General features: G+C 61.2%; 1 protein-coding gene across 1 annotated transcript in view; it reads left to right on the top strand.

The window, feature by feature from the left end:
- LARS2 (leucyl-tRNA synthetase 2, mitochondrial) overlaps positions 1–18,916 on the top strand; it is a 107,828-nt gene extending 88,912 nt beyond the window's left edge. Inside the window, 7 exon segments of the mRNA XM_028518471.2 lie at positions 831–931; positions 3,112–3,294; positions 4,814–4,983; positions 6,628–6,705; positions 9,837–9,948; positions 14,831–14,958; positions 18,067–18,916. Coding sequence (XP_028374272.1) covers positions 831–931; positions 3,112–3,294; positions 4,814–4,983; positions 6,628–6,705; positions 9,837–9,948; positions 14,831–14,958; positions 18,067–18,246 — 952 coding nt within the window. The 3' untranslated portion in view covers positions 18,247–18,916.
- Positions 18,917–19,618: the final 702 nt, after the last annotated feature.

Genomic DNA, 19,618 nt, shown 5'->3' with positions numbered 1-19,618 from the left:
GGTCGACCTTGGCTTGTCCTCGTTAGAGAAAATGTTTGAGAAAATGTTTAAACTTTACAGGTCAGTCGGTAAGGGTGTGACTAAAACTCTTTTCTAAAAACGGGCACTATAAATAAATTATAATGCATCTGTACTGTAGAACACGAGACAGGTGTTTAAAAATGAGATAGGACTGTTGTGGGGGGAAAATCCATTCACATGGCTAAGTGAAGTGCCACAAAGTAACACACATTATGATCTCGTTGACTTAACCCCCGCCCCAAATCTCTACAACTGTCTTCACGTATATACAGGTTCGTATGGAAAAGGTTGAAAGAAGTCTCCAGACTTTTGCAGGATATTCACCAAACTGTTAGGAATAACTGGCCCCTCTGAGGGGAGCAGGCCTAGAAGGAGGGTGTAATGTTTGATGAACAGAAAGGCTACAATCATGTATAATTTGTATGATTTAAACATTTCTGAAGAAGGATCCCAGCTTGTTTATCCACTTGCGGATAAGCAAGCTGATGCTAAGAACAAGGAAAGGAAGCTCCCAGAATTCACTGCGAAGCGGAGCTGAGACTCCCTCCCAGGCCTTCCCAACCTTCAGGCTCCTGCCGCCTCGCCGCGGTGGAAGGAAGTCAGAACCTGCTGGGCTGACCCAGTGCTCTCAGTGTCACTATAAGGAGCCGTTTGTCCCCGGGGGTCTGCAGGCGGCATTGCTCGGCCCGCCTGTCTTCCGAGAGAGCCTGCTTTCAGCTGCCCGGCAGCTGGTAGGGTTTGTATGGCTGTTTTCTGGGTGCTTGGAATTCCTGCCCCACCCGTTTTCTTCTCCTGTTACCTGTTCTCAGAGAACCTTTTCGTAAGCTGCTGGCCCAAGGCCTCATCAAGGGGCAGACGTTCCGCCTACCCTCTGGCCAATGCCTACAGAGAGAGGAAGTAGACCTCACAGGTAAGAGTGGCCCATTCAGCCCCACGCGGGTGCGTGCGGAGAACCAGGACCAGGCCTGAGAGCCCTTGACAGAGGCCTTGGCTGGCTGGAGCAGCCAGGAGTCTCCAGGCCTCAGCGTGCTCTGGGCCGGCGCCCTCTGCAGGCTGGGCGGGGCCCAGCCGTCTGGAACATAGAACCAGCCCAGGCCTCCCCTCCTGTCTCCTGGCCCGTGTTTGGGAGCCCCTCTCAGGGACAGATCCCCCAGGCCCAAGAGAGGCTCTTCCAAGACTGGGGTCCCTTTAGTGTTTCTTCCCACATGACCTACAGGTGCATCTGAAAGCCCACAGAGGTTGGGGGCACCTGTCTCCGGCTCCCCCAGCACCTGGGGCTGCCCCATCCCGCACTCCCCCGGTGCGGTGCCGCTCCCCGGTCCCCTGGACTTCCATCTGCTCCCCGCTCTCCAAGGCAACCTCCCTCCACCCTGCGTTTCCGCTCTCCGTCGTGACGAGGATGTAGCGTGTGCACCCAGCATACAAACGAAGGAAACAACATGTTCCGAAATGGGGGTGGCGGGGGTACATAGAGGCAGCTGTGAGAAACCCCGAGCACTCTGGCCATGGGATATTTTAGAAGACCAGAGCATAATGGATGAGATTGGGTGCACCTGACACCCCCAAAATGGGCATCAGCCTCCCACACTGAACGCTACAGCGAAGGCTCAGGGGAGGCGGTCGGCGAGCTCCCTAATTAAGGCAGTGATATGTCCAGTTAGGAACGGTCACTGTGGGAGAAAAAGAATCTGAGGAGCAGAAATTGGCTGAGTTCCTCCCACACGGACCAGAGGGGACAGGAGCTAAATCCAGGGGCACGTATGATGGCACACTGTGTACTGCAGCATGTGGGGACCCAGCTGAGGGGCCCGGCGGGGCCTGACATGCAGCCGTGTGCTGAGCCACACACCTCAGGGCCACGTCTGTCAAGAGAGGGCGCCTTCTTCTAACGTCTCGAATTCCCTGCCCAGAAGGTGCCCTTCTCCTGCTTTGCACAACAAGGCCGTGCAGGCGAGCCGCGGCCCCAGGACACCTTGGTCCCGTGGGGGTTTGGTGGCTGCCCAGCAGGGACAGAAGGCCACCCAAAGGCGGGCTGAGCGCAGGGGCACAGGGGCATCACCCAGACGCAGCTGCAGGAGGTGCAGCCGGCCTCACCACAGTCAGGGAGTCACCAGACCACTTCTCCCGCGTTCTCGAGCCCCCGGTTCCTCTTCCTGCTCCTCTCTGCTCTTCTGCCCTGTTCCCCGGCGTGGACTCTGCTCTCCCCCGATCTCAGTTTACAAAGTGACCCTGGGGAGCCGCCTTGCCCAGCCTCGCCCCCTCTCTCGAGGTCTTTATGGTTGCAGTGCCTGATAACCTCGAAACGGAGCTTCTGTCTCTTAGGTCCCGTTCCCGAGGAAGAGGCTGATCCTTGTCAGATGTCCTTCCTGGTCCCAGCCACTGGGGTTGGGACGACAGGGTCACCTCATCCAGTGTGGCCATCGGCGGCCTCCTCCCCAGCACCGTCTGGACCCCGGGGTGGGGGTGGGGGTGGGGAGGACACACTTCCAAGAACGGAGCGTGGTGGGCTGGCGCCACACAGGGACGCCACAGTCTCTCTGCTCCCAGTGGGTGTCCCAGTGGGTGGGGGTGGGCCCTGACGGGGGGCAGCTGTGTGCTGGTGACTAGGACGTGGACACTGAGACAGGCCTGGAGGTGAGGGGGCCTCACAGGGGGCTTGGCTGCTCTGAGGCCCTCACTGCCCAGCTGCCAGCTTTCATGGGAGACCCCGACCCCACAGAGAAGACAGCCACGTGTATGAGTCCTTCCTGTCCTTTCTTATATTTCATTTGTGTAGGTACCTGACTTGCTGCTATACAGGGGGAATTGCTCCTCCATCTTCCTTTGTGGTTGAGGAAGAACTGTTGGGCCATTATACCTGCCTTACATTCACAAAAGGCAGATGTGGGGTGGGCGCTGGGCCTCATTTATATGAAAACCTTTCTTACAACGGGATGAGGGAGAGAGAGAGGGGCGTGTTACGTGCGTGAATTAACGGAGTTCTCCAGGTGGGCGCCTGGGACGGCTCCCCCACCACTCCTCCCTAAACGCGTTTCCGCAGAGCCAGTTCAGGCTCGCACGTGCCCACTGATGTACCGTTTTCGTGTCCAGGCCCCGTGCCCGTCCGCGCAGGGACGGGGGAGGAGCTGGAGGTGACGTGGGAGAAGATGAGCAAGTCCAAGCACAACGGGGTGGACCCCGAGGAGGTGGTGGAGCAGTACGGCCTCGACACGGTCCGCCTCTACCTCCTGTTCGCCGCGCCCCCGGAGAAGGACATCCTGTGGGACGTGAAGAGTGAGTCTCCCGCCACCTCCTGCCCTGCCCCCCCCGTGGTCCGCCTCCGGCAGTTCTGGGAGGCAGAGGCCTTTGCCAAAGGCGGTGGTCGAGGGTTTGAGAGACGGTTCTGTAAAGCCAGCAGGAGGGTGTCCCCTTCTGAGCCCAGGATGGGGCCATTTGCCGTAGCTCACTGTCCCCAGTGAAGGAGCCTCCTGGCCCCTTGGGGAGCTTGCTGCGTCCCAGCTTCCCAGTCCCCACCCCTGACCTGCCCAACCGGCCCCTGCGGCGCACCCAGGGGCCCGCCTCCCACAAGCCCGTGCGTCCCAAGGCCGCCTCCACCAGTACCCACCTTGAGAACGTGTCCTCGGAGCCAGAGGGCTTCCCTGCTGCCTCTCGGCCCACTGAGGTCCCCAGAGGCCAGCCCCTCCTGGTCGGCCCTGGAGGGTTTTCTGTAGGACAGTGTCAGCCGGCCTTAGCAACCCAGAACGCCTGGCCGGGGGCCTGGCCCTGATGCTGCCCGTGACCACTTGGCACCCCAGCGGCCTCCAGGGGCCCTCGGGGGACAGTCGTCTCCAGAGTCTGGGTTTAGTTCTGAAACAGCAGGAAGCAAAGTCATCTTGGATTTATTATCTTATTCTGTATGCATATTATATACTTTAGGGCATTATACTTAATATGCAATTGCATATGTAATATGTGTATTTACATAGTTAATATGTATATTACATGATAGAGTAGCAGCCACAGGGGCCAGGCCGAGAGCCGGCCAAGTTAGAGCCCTGGGGGGTGACAAAGTGCAGACCCGTAGGCCTGGGTCTACGCCCCACCCCTCCCCTCCCTGCAGGAGGCCTCCAGGACGCTGTGTCCGACAGGCCTTCCGGAAAGTCCGGGGTGCGTCAGGCTTAAGAGCGCCCAGTCCAGTAGCCAGACAGTAAAGGACTGGACTGGCCCGCGTTGGCTAACCCTGTGACCCAGGGCCACAGGATGAGGTCACTCAGTTTCTCCGCTCACCAGATTAGCCCCCGGGTTTGGTGAGTGCGTTTGGAATGGGCGTTGCGCGCACGGCTGGCCGGGACGGGGGCAGCTCCCGGCGTGGTCTGTGCACCCCTGCTGTTGCGTGTCACCTGCCCAGGTGCGAGGAGTCAGCTTCGTCCCCAAGCACACTGTGGGCTTCCGTCCCAGCCAGCGTTCTTTATCAAGGAGGCGACGCGGGCGCCCATTCTGGGCCAATCTCCTGGGCCCGCCCAGCGGCATGGACAGTCCGCGGGCAGCAGCACCTGATGTAACCCTGCCGTCCAGTGCGCAGGGTACCTGGGCTCTGAGGTCCGACAGACCCCACCCTGGTCGGAGTCCCAGACCTGGGGAGCCAGGGAGGGCCCGCCCTCTGCCCTTGGACACGCCCACTTGGGGGCGCAGGGAGCTGTCTCTCCACATGCGCTCTTCTCAGCTTCAGCGTAACCCGATTGGTCATTTCCACGTGTGTGTGTGTGTGTGTGTGTGTGTGTGTGTGTGTCTCATTTCCCAACCCCGACCTCAGCCGACGCGCTCCCCGGCGTGCTGAGATGGCAGCAGCGTCTGTGGTCCCTGGTGACGCGATTCATCGAGGCCAGGGCCTCGGGGGAGGCGCCCCGGCCGCAGCTGCTGAGCAGCGAGGAGAGAGCGGAGGCCCGGAAGCTCTGGGAGTACAAGAACTCGGTCATCTCTCAGGTCAGAAACCCTGCGGGGGACACTGGTGGCTTCTGTGAGTGGCACGCGAGGTTGGTGTGGCCCGCCTGCTCCCGGGGCGGGCCCCCGTGGGTCTCACTGCGGTGGCCCCGCTGCCCTTGAATAACTGGCCCCGCCGCTGTGCTGCGGGAGCGTGCAGCCGTTCTCGCGGAGGGACTGGCTCTCGCGAGATGAGTCCCCGAGGCCCCGCCTTTGTCGGTCCCGGGCCTCCGGGAGCCGTCCACTGGCCAGACCTGCACGCCACACGCGTGCAGGCAGGGGGACAAGGGGAGGACCACGCTGATGGCGCACTGTGTGCCCTGCATCCACAGAAACAGAACTGGAGAGTCGAGCGGGGCATCGGGAGACTCGTCTCTGGCCCCCTCCTTTTACAGACGGGGACAGGGATGCGGGGCAGAGACGCTACACGTCTCGCGGAGCCGAGAGGCTGGATTCACGTTCCCTGGTGCCCAGCCTGGCGGGGACTGGCCCGCTCGGGGCCTGTGCTGCACGGTGTCCGTGAGCGCCCTCGGGGGTTAGTTTTTGCAAATAAAAGGACATGTTCCTGTCACCTTCTTAAAGAACAGTATGTTACTGTCGAAACCATTTCAAAAGATTCCTCAGTGAAAACAGAACCCTTCCCATTTGTTTTAAATCCAGGCGTCTGTTATAAGACGATGACATTTGTCTTTTTAAGAATTTTGTGAAAAACGCCCGTCTCTGAAGGAAGGCGGATGTAGGACATCTGCAGCCGTGTCTGATGGGCACCAGATGCCCCACGAGCTCCTCGGGCTGCGTTCTCTTCCCCAAGTGTGCTGACCCAGACGTGCGTGCAGAGTGGGCCCAGGTCGCTTGTCTGGACTCTGATAACGGACAGCGTGGAAGGGGCAGGGCTTGTCCTCTCCGGTCTGTGTGGCCCAGGGTCCAGCACGGTCTCCTTCAGTGACACTCCTCCGGCTGTCCCTTCGATGACACTTCCGCCCTCGGCGCGCTGGCGTGGGAAACGGAGCGAGCGCACTGGGCGGAGACCCGCGGTCCGAGTGGCGACTGAGCCACCGCCTCCCCAGCACACAGTTTCTCCCGGGTTTGGCCCGCTCTCGTGTGCTGTCAGATGACAGCGCTGGGTTTTCTCAGCACCTCGGGGACTCCTGGCATCTTAGAGATGTGTCACGCGTCCGTGGCCCTGCCCGGGGTCACCACGGAAGGGCACGCAGACGGGAACAGGCTGGCAGGTCACATCGGCCATCTCGTGTGGACGTTGGGCTGGGACACGTGAGGCTTGTCCCTCACACCAGTCGGCCGCTTGGCGAACTGCAGCCTCGTAACCTAGGAGACGTGGCCTCCTTCACCCCGTCTCCTGTTTGTTTGCTCCTGTGCGGGTGTCCGCTCATCAGGGGCCCTGCCCCCGTCAGTGGGTCCTGAGGGCGGACCGTGAGCGAGCCCCGGCCCTGGCGGGGGGTGGGGGGGACACTCCTGAAACAGCACTGGTGCCACTTTAACTCTTCGTGCTGGTGACACATAGTGATTATTTGAGACAGTGAAATATGTTAGTAACTACTGTGATGACATCCATTTAATTTCACAGTTTGGATAATTCTGTGGATTTTTTGAAAGGAGTCTTTATAATAATTCGCCTTTTGCCCACAGGTGACCGCCCACTTCACAGAGGACTTCTCCCTGAACTCAGCGATCTCCCAGCTGATGGGGCTCAGCAGTGCCCTCCTGGTGAGTGACCCGTCCGTCCTCACTCGCTGGCGGCAGAGGGGAGAGGGGGCTTCTGCCACCGGGCGAGGTGGCCTGCAAGGTCTCAGGCAGGGGACGGACAGCAGTACCATGGTGTCAGCTTCTCTGTCTGTCTCTGTTACCTTTTTTCTTTAGATATTTTATTTTATTTATTTATTTTTAGAGAGGGGAAGGGAGGGAGGGAGAGAGAGCAAAATATCAGTGTGTGGTTGCCTCTCATGTGGCCCCCACAGGGGACCTGGCCCTTGACCCAGGCACGTGCCCTGACTGGGAATTGAACTGGTGACCCTTTGGTTTGCATCCTGAGCTCAATTCACTGAGCCACACCAGCCAGGGCTCTATTATCTTAAAGGAGCATTTTTCTCCCCTAGTCACAACAGAGTTTTATAGCTAGAAAAGATTCTTAAAGATCGTCTTGTTGAAACTCCGCCCCACCCTCCCCCTTGTCTGGGGGAGGAGACACAGAGGCCAGGGAGACTGGACGACACACCTGGCTGGCAGGTCAGCTCCAGGAGCAGACAGGCCGGTGTCTCCCAGCCCCACGCTCCGCCCTTCGTGCTCCCACTGCCCGAGTTCACGCCGAGTTAACGTCAGCGTCTGGCCTGTGCTGCACCTGGGCCAGCCCAACCTGTCCCTGCTGCAGGCAGAAGTCGGCCTCTGCACCTTCTCCTGCCACATGAAAGACTTAGGCAAGTGGGTGGCTCTCCAGACAAGCAGAAAAAATGTGCCTTAAAACTGTTAACAGATGCTTTCTGTAGTGACGCCTTCCCCAGGCTTCTAAGAGCAGTGGGAGAGACCGACAGCTTGGACGACACAGAGCTTGCCATCTTTAGCACATTAAAGCATGCCATATTAAAAGACAGATAAAATCTGGGAAGACATTTATAATAAATGCACCAAAGAGTTAATATCCTTAGTATATCAGGAGCTCTTACATAGTAATATGAAAATACCTAAAAATGGTTCAGGGAATGTAGAAAGATAATAATTCACTAAAGATGAGAGAGAAATAGCCAATAAACTTCTGGCTCTCCCTCTTCTCCCCCAAATCTGCCCTGCTAATTATCTGGAAAGGCGAACTGAGAAGAGCTGCTGTTTTTGCATCGGTCAGACGTGCACAGACTTTGTGACAGAACCACTCCCGATGCCGTGGCACAGCCAGGATGCTGTGGTCCAGGCGGCCAACGGGAAGCTCCCAGCTGTGAGGCTGGTGGCCCTGGGCTGTGAATAATCCTGTGACCCAGGGTGTCCTCCAGCAAGTGATTTATAGTCACAAAGGCTGGGAACCCAGGTGTCCTCCAGGGGCAGGTGGTGGAAGGACTCACGTCACGTCGGTGAGGGGAGACGTGCCGCCACGCCAGCGTCGTGGCACAGACTGCATGCGCGAGGCACCGAAGCGTCCCTCCGATAGAACCCAGTCGAGAAGCGTTGTGTGCGGGAGTGTGGGTGTCCACACAGGTGTGCATTTTTGGAGACGGGCATAGAATACACTGTATTTTTTTTCCCCGGGTGGTGCAATTGTGAGGCGTTTTGTGTGTCCCCCAGTTTCCTGAGCTGAGTGCGTGCTGTTTTTCTCATCGGGAAAAGGGAGCAAATAGTGTAGGAAAATTAAGTTAGAAAATGAAGTGTCCGCTCCCTGGCAGCTTGTCCTGTCCACGGTCCTTCTCGTAGATGCTCTGTGCACCCTTGCCCCACGGAGGGGCACTCAGCGCTTGCTCTCAGACGCTTTGTCGGGGCTCGCGCTGCGACGGGAAGACCCAAGTTACCCCTGCGCGCAGCCCTCTCCCGGATGCTCCGGCCTGTGCTATGGGGGTGTCACAGGAGCCCGGTCGATTACCGACTGCAAGTCCAGGCCCCCTCTCCTCTCCAGAGAAGCGGGGGACGGGGCCGAAGTTCTCACGCTTCTAACCATCACAGCTTGGTCTTTCCGGTGGCCGACCCCCACCCAGGCGCGACTCAGGAGCCCGCCCAGAGTCTCCAAATCAGAACAAAAGACTCTCCTGTCTCCCAGGAAATTCCGAGGGGTCTGGGAGCTCCGTGCCGGGAACCAGGGGCAGAGGCCAATAGATATTTTTCTGTTACTTCACACATGTATCAGTGCTTTACTAAAAAGATCATGGGTAATATTTGTGGCCTCTCTTGTCCCCAAAAGTGCATCACGTGGGCCCTGACTTTGAACTATAACAAGCATGTAAAATGAAACAAGCCTGTTTTGGTCGCAGGGTGCGAGGAGCGCGTACTCAGCAGCACACCCGCGTGGGGCTAGTTTTCACTGTGACTGGCTCAGGGTGCGGTGAAGCCTTCTCCCCACGGCCGCCTGGGGACAGCCCGTGTCCCGTCCAGGCCGCCGGTGGACCACACACCCCAGCTCACGCGCAGGTGTGCTGGCCACCCCTCCTCCCCACCCGCTGAGCCCTGTGACACCCTAGTTTCCTGTGTTGGTTCCCCTAGTGACCGTAAGCTCCTGGAGGGCAGAGGTGTTGACCCCATCAAACATAATACAAATCTTCCGGACACTGGATCCCTAAAGCCCGGTGTCCAGTAGATACGTCTCAAATCGAGTGGGGACGACGGAGCTGGTGAGCCACACCTCAGGCAGGACGTGTGTTTACAGGAAGAGAATGGGGGCTGGAGGACCCCCACTCTGGAGGTCTCCCACTGTAGAGCCTGTCTCTCTGCACCCAGGAGGCCCAGCCGAGGGGTTTAGAGTTTCACTCTGAAGGAAGACCACCCCAGAGTCTAACCTGGACTTGGCATTTGGGTGACCCTGCACCTGGGGGCCAGGTTACCCTGCCTGTCATCCTTAGCGCCTCCTCCTCTGTCCCTCCGGTAACAATGCCGCCCTCGGGGGGGTAGCTGGGGGTGCTGAATGAGTTAGTGTCGGTCAGGCTGAGGGCCTAGTAAATAAATGCTCAGTTAACGGGGATGCACTTGCTGCTGCTCAGGCTGTTACTGCTGTCATTCAGGGGGCAGTCCTCTGTCCGGAGCAGAAGCAGCCGGTCCAGAGGGTTTCTTCTGACCGCGGCATCTCCGGACTCGAGATGTGTCTGCGGCTGAGCCTGCCCGCACTCCCTCATAGGCCCCCATCCTCACACTGTGCTTTCCTCCCTCAGCAAGCCTCCCCGGGAGTGGTCCTCCACAGCCCCGAGTTCGAGGACTCGCTGGGCGCCCTGCTGGTGATGGCTGCTCCGATGGCCCCGCACGTCGCCTCCGAGCTCTGGGCAGGTAGGTGGGTGAGCCCTCGCCGGGCCGGTGACTCCCCCCCGCAGAGGTGCTCAGGCCTCGCGCTGAATGTGATGCGGGGTGCTGGTGTCCTCAGCCAGGGGCCCAGTGTCGGCACTGCCCTCGTCTTGTGCTCTGAATAGTGGTACATCCGTGGTCACCGCTGCCCAAGGGAAAGGCCCTGCCCCACTTCGGACCAGTGTGCCCAGACCGACTCGGACCCTGATGTCACCACGGGACATTCTCTCTCGTGCTCCAGCCCTGGCAGTCTCGTATCGTGACTCCATGCCACCTGGTCAGGGTGAAAACTCACCCTTAGTCCCACCGTACGAATGGAGAAAAGGCCCCAGAAGTGCTCTGCGGGTCTCAGATCCCCTCGCCGAGACCGGGGTTCCTGAAGCAGGCGCCTGAGGCTCGGGCCTGCTCGGTGTGGGCACCCCTCGGAGACCTGGGGCTGGCCGGGGCAGCTGTGGTTCCCACCCGCTCCTGGGGGTGCTGATGCTCGGACAGGTGGGGGACGGGTCCCGGCTCGAGGCCGGGCTGCCCCATGGACGCCCACGGCAGGGCTCCTCCGGGCTCCTCCATCTCGGGGCAGCCCCGTGAGGGCGTTGTGCAGGGGACACTGGTTGTTCCGAGAGGCCGTCTAGACTCTGCATCCTCCTTTAGGAAATAATTTAAACATCCTTTACTTTAAACCGCCTTCTTTAACCATTTGTCCTTTTCCTTTCCTCGCCTCCACTTTTTGTCATTTTAACACGGAACTGCTTTTTAAAATGCTATGAGGTTTATAGTCTCTTTCTTGGTTAGAAGACAAAGAATAGAATACATTTGCCATTTAAGCGTTTTGCCGAATCAGCCACGGTCCGCCTGGGAGAGGGAGGGCGGTGCCGGTGGGGGCCTCTGCAGCCCCGCTGAGCCCGCGATCCTGGCCACTGGCCGTGCAGAGGCCCGCGGGGAAGTGGACGTGAAGTGAGCAGGCGCCGTGCGGGCGGCGGTCCCAGGCCCGGCTCCCTAGACTTCGCGCTCGGTGGCCGCCCGTGCCTCCTGGACGTTTACCAGAGCCCGTGGGAGACACGCCGCTCTTACCTGGGGCCTCTAAGAAGCAGCAGAACTCACTGAGACGCTTCCCAGAAGCCGGGAGATGTCGCCTGAAACGCGTCAGTTCCCAAAACAGGTGCTTTGGCCGCACACTCTGCAAAACACGCCACCGAGTGGAAGCTGCCCACCTGGCCTTTCGAAGACCCAGGTGAGCCGAAGTGACACGGAGCCACGAGAAGGAGAAGGACGCGGCGAAGTGTGCACTGCCTGGCGGCTCCGAGTGACAAGGAGGCCGCTGCGGTGGGCGGTGCTCCGATGCGTTCTGCGGCAGGGATTCAGGAGAGGGCGTTGGGGTGGCGGTGACAGGGGCTCTGTGAGGCTGCGCGGGTTCTGGGAGTGACGCCAAGAGGAGCAGCATTCCAGATACCACCCAGACAGACAGACAGACAGACGAGGCGTCAGCTGAGCAGCTGGGAGATGCTGGGAGATGGCTTCCCCGACAGAAACAACGGCTCTGTTCAGAAAACCCGAAGCCCGAGGGGGACCCGCTCCGGAGGAGACAGAGGAGACGGAGTGAGCACAACACCCACCGAATGAGTCTCCACCGAAGCCTGGAGCCCGGTTCTGAGTGGGGTGGGCGGCCCCTCAGGTGGGCAGGGGCGCTGGGATCTCCGTTGGGCGCACCGCTTCCAGGTCAGCGGTCTCTGTCCAAGGCCGGGCCAGAGGGTCTCTGCCAGCACTGAGGTGCCTGCAGGTGTGTGGGCAGCCCCCAGCCGCACGCTGGCCGCCGGGAGCACACGTGTGTGAACAAGCTGGGTGGATTTCCAGGGGGATCCGTGGGCTTCCGTGGGCAAAGGCTGAAGCGCAGTGGCTTGACCCTGTGTCCACTTCCTTGGGGTTGCCAGGGCCGGACAAGGCACAGCGGGGTCAGTGGCCGCGGCGTCCCCAAGTCCGCCGCACATGTGGGAGGGCAGGCCTGGAGACGGACACCGGGGACCTGCCGCCCGCAGATGCCGTGACCCCCCAGCACACACTTCCGAGCGGCTGGGCAACCTCATCGGCTCTCAGGTGGTAGAGGGGTCTCGATTCGGCTCTTTCCCAGGGAGGTCGGCGGCGGCGACAGCTCTCCCAGAGGAGGGAACGGAAGGGGGTGGGCACGGGGTCTGCGGGCCCCGAGTGGGGGCTTGTGGGCCAGGCCTGTGCTTCCCAGCCCGCCAGCAGACCTCTCCATGGGTTTCCCAAGGCCAGCCCCCCGCCCGTGTCACGTGAAGAAACCGTTGTATTTGCCACGCAAATGGTAGGCGTTTCCACTTCCCTGAAGAGGGCAGGGAGGCACAGACGCCCTGAGGGCCCGGGACGAGTTTCTGTTCCTCCAGCAGGAGGCCCCACGCCCAGCTGCAGGGAAATGCGGGCCGGGCCGGGCCGCTATAAATAAGCATCCTGGTTGCTCCAGGAAGGCCGGGCTTCCTTGTTTTTTTTTTAAGTGGAATCTGCAAGGGTCTCTGCCCAGAACCTTTGTGTCCAAGGTCCTTCCATCTGCCGGGCATCCTGTGCAAGGCCGTGCAGAGGCTTTGGAGCTCTTCCAGCACAGCTGGGCCGCCGGGCGCACCGTCCCAGCCCAGCCCGCTGAAATAAAGAAAGGATTCTTTCCTTCCGTGACCTCCGCCTTCTGTTCCGATGTGAGCCTTACAGGGCCCTTCTGCAGAGCGAGCAGGGTGCTCCTCCCTGCTTCTGCCCGGGGGCACCTCTGTCGGAAATGTGGCAGGTTCGCTGGTGAGCTCAGGAGTCCCGGGTGCAGCGGGCGCAGGCACCTGTCCAGTGCCCCCTGGACCCGCGGGCCCTGAAGGGCCGTCGCCGCCCTCGGACGGACCGGGCAGCAGCGGGCGGCCAGAGTGCCGGACGGGAACATGTGCAAGGGAGGCTGCGACACGTGACTCTGTGATGCCGGCACGGAGTCGGCACGGAGCTCTGCGGGATAACACGGGCTGGTGCCGCTCTGGGAGTCCACGGTGGGCCGGCTGTGGCGGTCTGCGGCAAGCTACGGAGCCCGCCACTGCGCACACCGCCGAGACAGGGCGGCCGCTGCCCTGGGGGTGAGGCCTCCCCACGAAAGACACGGCGTGTCTGCTGGCCCTCGTGGGGCCCCGTTTGCCACCTCCCCGCAGACGGGCGCAGGGAGCTGCCCCCCGGTGACCCGTCCTCAACGCGGCTCTAGGGCGACGTGCTGTAAAGGGGAGTCACGAACCGACGGGGGGAAGGACGTGTTGAGTGAAATCGGGTTAATGTCTTTTCACGTTAGACACAAAACAAATTACAGATAAACTCAAAAGTGAAATGGGGGAGGAAATGAAGCCTTGGAAAGAAACCGGAAGAAAAACCTCGGACTGATCTTACGTCGTAGGAAAACTTTAGTTTCAAACACAGTTTTGCCTTTTCACGTCTCGAAAGTACTTGGTGTTCCTTTGGAAAACCTATTGAATGTTTAAAACAAAAAGACAGAAGAGCACTCGTACTACTTCCTCCCAGGGATAATCACTGCTACTGTTCCGATTTATTTCCTTTCGACCTTTTAACTGTTCAGATAAGTTTTTAATAAAACCACAGCAGTGGGTTGGCTTTGTTTTGCTGGGGCGGGTTGTACATAGAAATGTTCATTAAATACATAACATTACCGTCCTTCAAAATAAAAGTGTTTAGAAATGCTGTTCAGTAGGACTTGATTTTTTTCTATATATTCGACCTTTTACAGATTTTCTGCAAAGCGCGTGCATTGTCTTTGTCACCAACGAAAATAAGACGGAAGCTCGTCCCCCACAGCCCGGTGTCCTTGGGGCTGGCACTGGGGGCATCACCGCCTCTGTCCCAGCCTCCGCCTCAGTCCATCCCCTGAGCGACGCGTCCGCCCCTCAAGTGCATCTCCTAGTCTCAAGGCCAATCACAAGGGGGCAGTGGGCGGGGGCCACCCCCCTCCACTGCCCCCGCGTGAGGGCTGCACAGCTGCCGCGGGGCCGCCCCAGCACAGGCACCTGGCCACGCTAGTTGTGCCCTGGGACCTGTTCTTCTGACGTGTGTGTGTCCACGTTTGGGTGCATCTCTGGTGCCCGTGAGATCTGGAGGGTTTGACACCTGAGCCCCCTGTATCAGAACCTCTGGCGAAGTCCCGAGCCCTGACCACTGTCCCAGCCACCCCGTGGGTGCTGAGCAGGGAGCGTGCTGGGTGTGGCCGCCTCAGCTTTGGGGGCTGCAGTGTGAGGCCCCGTGGGACTTAAGAGTCAAGCACAGTTCTCGTGCTTCTGCATGTCTGACCCACCCTGGCCAAGGACCGCTCTCCCCAGTTTGATCATTGGCGGGAACAGCTTCCGAGAGGAAGCTGGAGACCCTGCCGAGGAGGCGGGGAGGCGGTCCCTGCTGTCCTGGGCCTGTCCGCTGCCCCGACTGTGGGGGAAGGCCCAGTTGGTGAGACCGCAGGCGCCCACGGGCCAGACGGGAAGTGAGTGCAGCTCCGGCTCAGGCCCTGCTCTTGGGAGCGCGAGGTGTTCCTCCCCCAGCAGAGCTGCCGCGGCCAGCGCCAGCCAGCAGCTGCGTCTTCCCAGTTGCACCCTCCAGACCGCGTGCCCGTGCCCTCCAGCTCTGGGCACAGTCTGAGGAAAAGGCCACCCGTCACCGGGGAGGATTAGCCAGGCCGGAGTATGTGGGGGGCACTCGGCAGGCTCTGCACCGCCACGGTGTGGCCTCAGGGGCTGCCTGGGTCCACCCGGCCCGCCTGTGTTGGTGTGAATGCTTTTCGTCCAGCTGCCTGGAGCCTCAAGCACACTCACTGACCCTCTCCCCGGCCTTGACCTTGCAGGCTTGGCGCTGGTGCCACAGAAGCTGTGCTCCCACCATGCCTGGGACGCCAACGTGCTGCTCCAGCCGTGGCCCACCGTGGACCCGCAGTTCCTGCAGCAGCCGGACGTGGTGCAGATGGCCGTCCTGGTGAGTGGCTCCCGCGGCTCCTGCATTAGGGCCGTGCTGCCGGCCAGGGGGTGGGGTAGTGGTGGGGGGGCCATGTCCTCTCTGTCTGGGAGGCCCTGGCAGGCCTCTCTGGCCCGCTCAGCCCTTAGCCCAACCCTCTGCCTGTCAGGGCCCCGTGCCAAGTGACAGAACCTCTGTGCAGGTCCCTTCTCTTGTGACCTCAGTCGGTGCCACGGCCAGACACGGAAGCTGCAGCACCGCACAGTGTGACTCGGCTCAGCCGTGCCCGTGTTCCCTGCGCTCTGTGCCCATGACGCGTGCTGTGCCGGGTCCGAGGGACGTGCAGCCCCGAGGGACCATCTCGGGGCATATGCGTTGTCTTACACGCAGGGGGTTCGTGAAGCCTCGAGGTTAGGATGTGAGAGCTTGGGAGTCCAGCCACCCTTGCATCAGCCTCTAAGCCTCAGTTTCCTCTGCTGGAAGACGGAGGCCAACTCAGCGTCTGCCTTCCCTGGCGTTGGAGGAGCGAGCCGGACCGTGCCGGAGGCGGTCAGACCGCTCTGGGCGCACTCATGGCACAACCCCCCAGGGGCCCGAAGTGAGCACTGACCTGGGGGGGAGGCTGAGAACTCTCCAGACACTGGCTCAGTGGCCCTGCTCCGCAGCCCTGGGGTGACCCCTGCCCACTCCACAGACCAGGCAGGTGGGTGGCTCACCCCCCCATTTCACCCTGGCAGGCGGCACGTTGGAAAAGGCGCGGTGAGGAAGGGGCTATGGGGCCTTGGCCCTGAAGGAGCAGCAGCATTTCCTTCGAGGGAAAGGGAGCAAAGGCAGGGAGAGCCCTCGGCGGCACCCGGGACAGGGAGCCTGGGCTGGCGCAGGGGCCCAGCAGGGCGGCGCCGGAGAGGAGTAGGGGGTCTGCGCGGGGGCAGGGCCTGGGCGGGTGGCCTCCCCACGGGCGCCACAGCTTCCCCATCCGTGAAGTGGGGCGGGAGTGGCTGCGTGAGGACTCGGGCCCGCCCAAGGGGACGGTGGGGGAGTGCGAGCTCCGGCAGTGGAGGCTGTCATCCCCAGGGCTCCCCGCCCGTGGGTGCGCGGTGGCGGCTGGGGCAGGGGAAGCCCGAGGGAACGAGGCTGAGGCCAGAGATGACGTGGGGGTGGCAGAGACAGAGGGCCACTGAACGGGGACTAGAAACTTCTCTAACGTCTGACAGCCGCTGTGTGAGATCTGAAAGTGCCTCTTCCCTTTGGAAGCCCCAACCGGACGGCTGTTGTTCATTTAACCCGTGTCTCCTGCCCAGGGTGGGCGGGGCGCGATTGAGACCCACCCGCCCAGGAGGGACTGCCCTGGGTAAGCTACTGGAGGCGTCCTAGGGAGCCTGAAACTGTGAGCAGTGGCCAGGGCCCCATGGGGAAGCCCCCTGGGCACCCACTGCACACCCCGAGGTCACGGGGCCTCCCCCGGGGGCGCCCCCCACCGTAGACAGGAATGACTCAGCTCCCTGGGACGGGCCCGCCCGCGAGGGCTCAGGGTCAGCCCCGGCTGTGAGGAGGCACCGCGGCCGCTGGGCGGGGAAATCCAGGCAGGGCCACTGCTGTGCTGAGGCCGTGCATCGGAGGGGACCGAGGGGACCGGCTAGCTCCTGCCACCCTGGCTGGGAACCTTGACAGGAGCAGAGGAAGTAAGACAGCGAGCGAGCTGGTCACTCGTGTCAAGGTTCTGTCGCTTCCTGCCCTCTCCCACCCAGGGGCTCTGTCCTTAAGAGAACACTGAGGCCTGAGGTCCCACCGCTTGTCGGTCCCGGCCTGAGAGCCACCCAGAGTCTGTCTCCCGTAAGAGAACGTGCTGTCTCCCCAGGACCCCACATCACGGCTGATGGCCAGAGGAGACCCTACCCTGGGCCTCTCTTTCCTTTAAAACAAACAAACAAACAAACAAAACAGAAACAGAACAGAGACGGGAGGGCCAATGCATGGATTCGTTATCGAGTGCACATCCTGAGATTTCCACGTGTGGGGTTCCCAGGACTTCACAAGGGCCGAGGCTTTTGTGTGGCGGGGCGGGAGGTCTCTTCCAAGGTCTCAGTCTCCCCGCCCCCGCCCCCCCCCCCCGCCCCAGCACGTGGCCTTGAAAGAAGGCAGCGTCTAATGACTTGGAAACAGGAAGGGAAAGCGACCAGAGTCCTCCAAACGGCGCTTCCGAGCCCCGCAGCTCAGGACACAGAAGCCCTGCCTTGTGCGGCCCGGCTCTGCTTTGTCATTAACACCCCCCCCCCCCCCCCCCGGCGTTTCAGGGTATTTCGGGAAACAATGCTCTATTTGTGCCCCACGCAGTGAACTGGGCTAATGCAGCCGTAAAAATGACACTTAGTTCTGCAGAAATCTGAGAAAAATGAGGTGGGTGGTTCAGGAATGCTGGATGATACACTTTCGGTGGAAACTTGAGAAATTGTTCCTGGTAACTTTTCATCCTAACAGTGACTGTTTTCCAAGTGAAAAGCAGGAGCGTCAGCGGAAGAAATCGACGTGTTCTTGCAGGAGCCGTGGGGGGCAGATTCGAAGGGCAGCTGTTCGGGGGGGCTGTCGGGACCACGGGCACTTCCGCTGCAGTGGTACTGGCCACCAGTCCGTATTTGATGCGCAGCTGGTCCGTGCTGGACTGGTACTCCGTGAGCGCCCACAGACGCCTGGAGCTGTGCTGGTCCGTTCTGAGCCAGGGGAGTTGTCTGTGGGATGCAGGTCTGGTTTCCAGGCCCTCACCCAGCGCCCCCTTCCGGATCCCGCCCTCAGAAAGGGGGGTGGACTGTGGTCCCCAGAAGTCAGTCCTCTGGAGGCCTAGGAAAAGCCCTGAGTGGCACCCCTGCAGCTGGGTCTGCGCTTGGACGCGGTCCCCAGTGACACAGCTGTCCCCACACCCCCCGGACACAGCCGCAGCCGTCACACTGGAAGGGTTTGGGGCAGGGTCTCCACCACAGCGGCAGCGACAGGGCGGCTGGTGCTGCCTCTCCCTCCGTTCTTCCCCGCATCCCCTCTGCCCCCCGCAGGCGCAGCGGGCCCTTCGCAGGAAGTGGGGTGGATTTCGGGCGCCTGCCCCTCTCAGTGCCCCGTGTCTCTGGCTTGTCTCCGCAGATCAACAACAGAGCCTGTGGCAAAGTCCCCGTGCCCCAGCAGGTGGCCCGGGACCAGGACAAAGTGCATGAGCTTGTTCTTCAAAGCGAGCTGGGCGCCAGGCACCTCCAAGGGCGGAGCATCAAGAAAGCCTTTCTCTCCCCCAGAACGGCCCTCATCAACTTCCTGGTGCAGGAGTGATGGGAGGGGGTGGGGGGGCACGGGGCCTCGAAGGGACCTCCATCCGGGCCTGGGTGGCAAGAAGCGGTGCTGGCCCAGGGGCAGGGGAGACACAGATGACTTGAACGTTTGCCTTCGTGCCTGTGTGGCGTGGCCTGGTGCAGGGGTGAGGGCGGGCAGAGGAGAAACGGGAGTGAAGGGGGGGCAAGAGCACCTGTCCCACTGTGCCCCCCGCCTTGTGCTGGAGGAAGCCACCGGACCCCGTGTGGAGCCAGCGGACATGCAGCTGGGTGGGAATGAGCGGAAGTGGCGGGAATGGGCACCTTGCCTCTCGAGCCACAGCCCGGGTGCTTCTGGGTCCCAGGAACCCCACTGTCTCCGCCCCACCCAGGAGCAGGAGGGTGAGCTGAGCCAGCCCATGAGGCTTGGGGGCAGTGCGGACAGCCACCTGGAACAGGGACAGGGCCTGGGCATCATGGCGGGTGGGTTCCTCACCTCCTAGCCCAGGGGGAAAGCCACTGGGGTCACGCCCATGTACCCTACAGGCGGAGTGGACGCTGGGGTCCTCAGAAGTTGCTCTGACCGAAAAGGCAGCGGTGCCAGTCCCTCTGCCAGTGTCCCCGCCGCCCCTCAGCTTCGCCTTGCCGGTCACGCCCTGCCCGGCCCGGTTGGACGTGCCCGCCAGGCCTGCGCTGGGGCGAAGCCCCACCCCCTGCCCAGAGCGAGGAGCTGCCTTGCTGACACCCCTCGGGACAGAAAGTGTGCCGCTGCGTGGGGAGGGGGAACCAGGGCGCTCCCTGCCTCGGACGGAGCCAGCCGCGCAGTCCGCCGCAGCCCGCTCACGTGGGCCGCAGACGGCGGTGCCGCCACCGAGACCGCCCCCAGAGCCAGCCCTGGGGAAGAGCATCGTGTCACCACAGGGGCCTGGGACAGATGCCACCAGGGCGTGGCCTCCTGTGTCCAAGCCACAGCAGTCTGGCTGCCAGGGACACGGACAGAAAGGGACCTGTGTTGTCAACATACCAGGATAACCCTGGCTTTATGCCAGGGCGGCAACTCGGTGCTCTCAGCAGAACTGACCAAAGCCATGATGACTGTTTGATGGGGAGAGCGGAGGAGAAGCTGGCCACTCTGGGATGCTGAAAACCTGTGTGTGTCCCCCGATGCCACTCTTCTGAAGTAGCCGCAGGTGCGGTTTCCACTGCAGTTCGGCCGTTCACAGATGACTTTATTTTTTTAACGTAATAAAATGTTCGTTGTGTGTGACTTGGGGACATCTGTGTGATCTTGGGGCAGCCGCCACGCCCCCACGCGGGGAGCTAGTCGGGAACGGACCGAGGGGGTCCGTCACCGTCAGCGGCACTGGCCGTGAGCCAGCTCCATGCGGACGTTA

This window comes from Phyllostomus discolor, chromosome 7 (assembly GCF_004126475.2).
Source record: "Phyllostomus discolor isolate MPI-MPIP mPhyDis1 chromosome 7, mPhyDis1.pri.v3, whole genome shotgun sequence".
Taxonomy (NCBI): Eukaryota; Metazoa; Chordata; class Mammalia; order Chiroptera; family Phyllostomidae; genus Phyllostomus; species Phyllostomus discolor.
The sequence above is the reverse complement of the archived record's forward strand: the minus strand, read 5'-3'. Positions and strand labels throughout refer to the sequence as shown.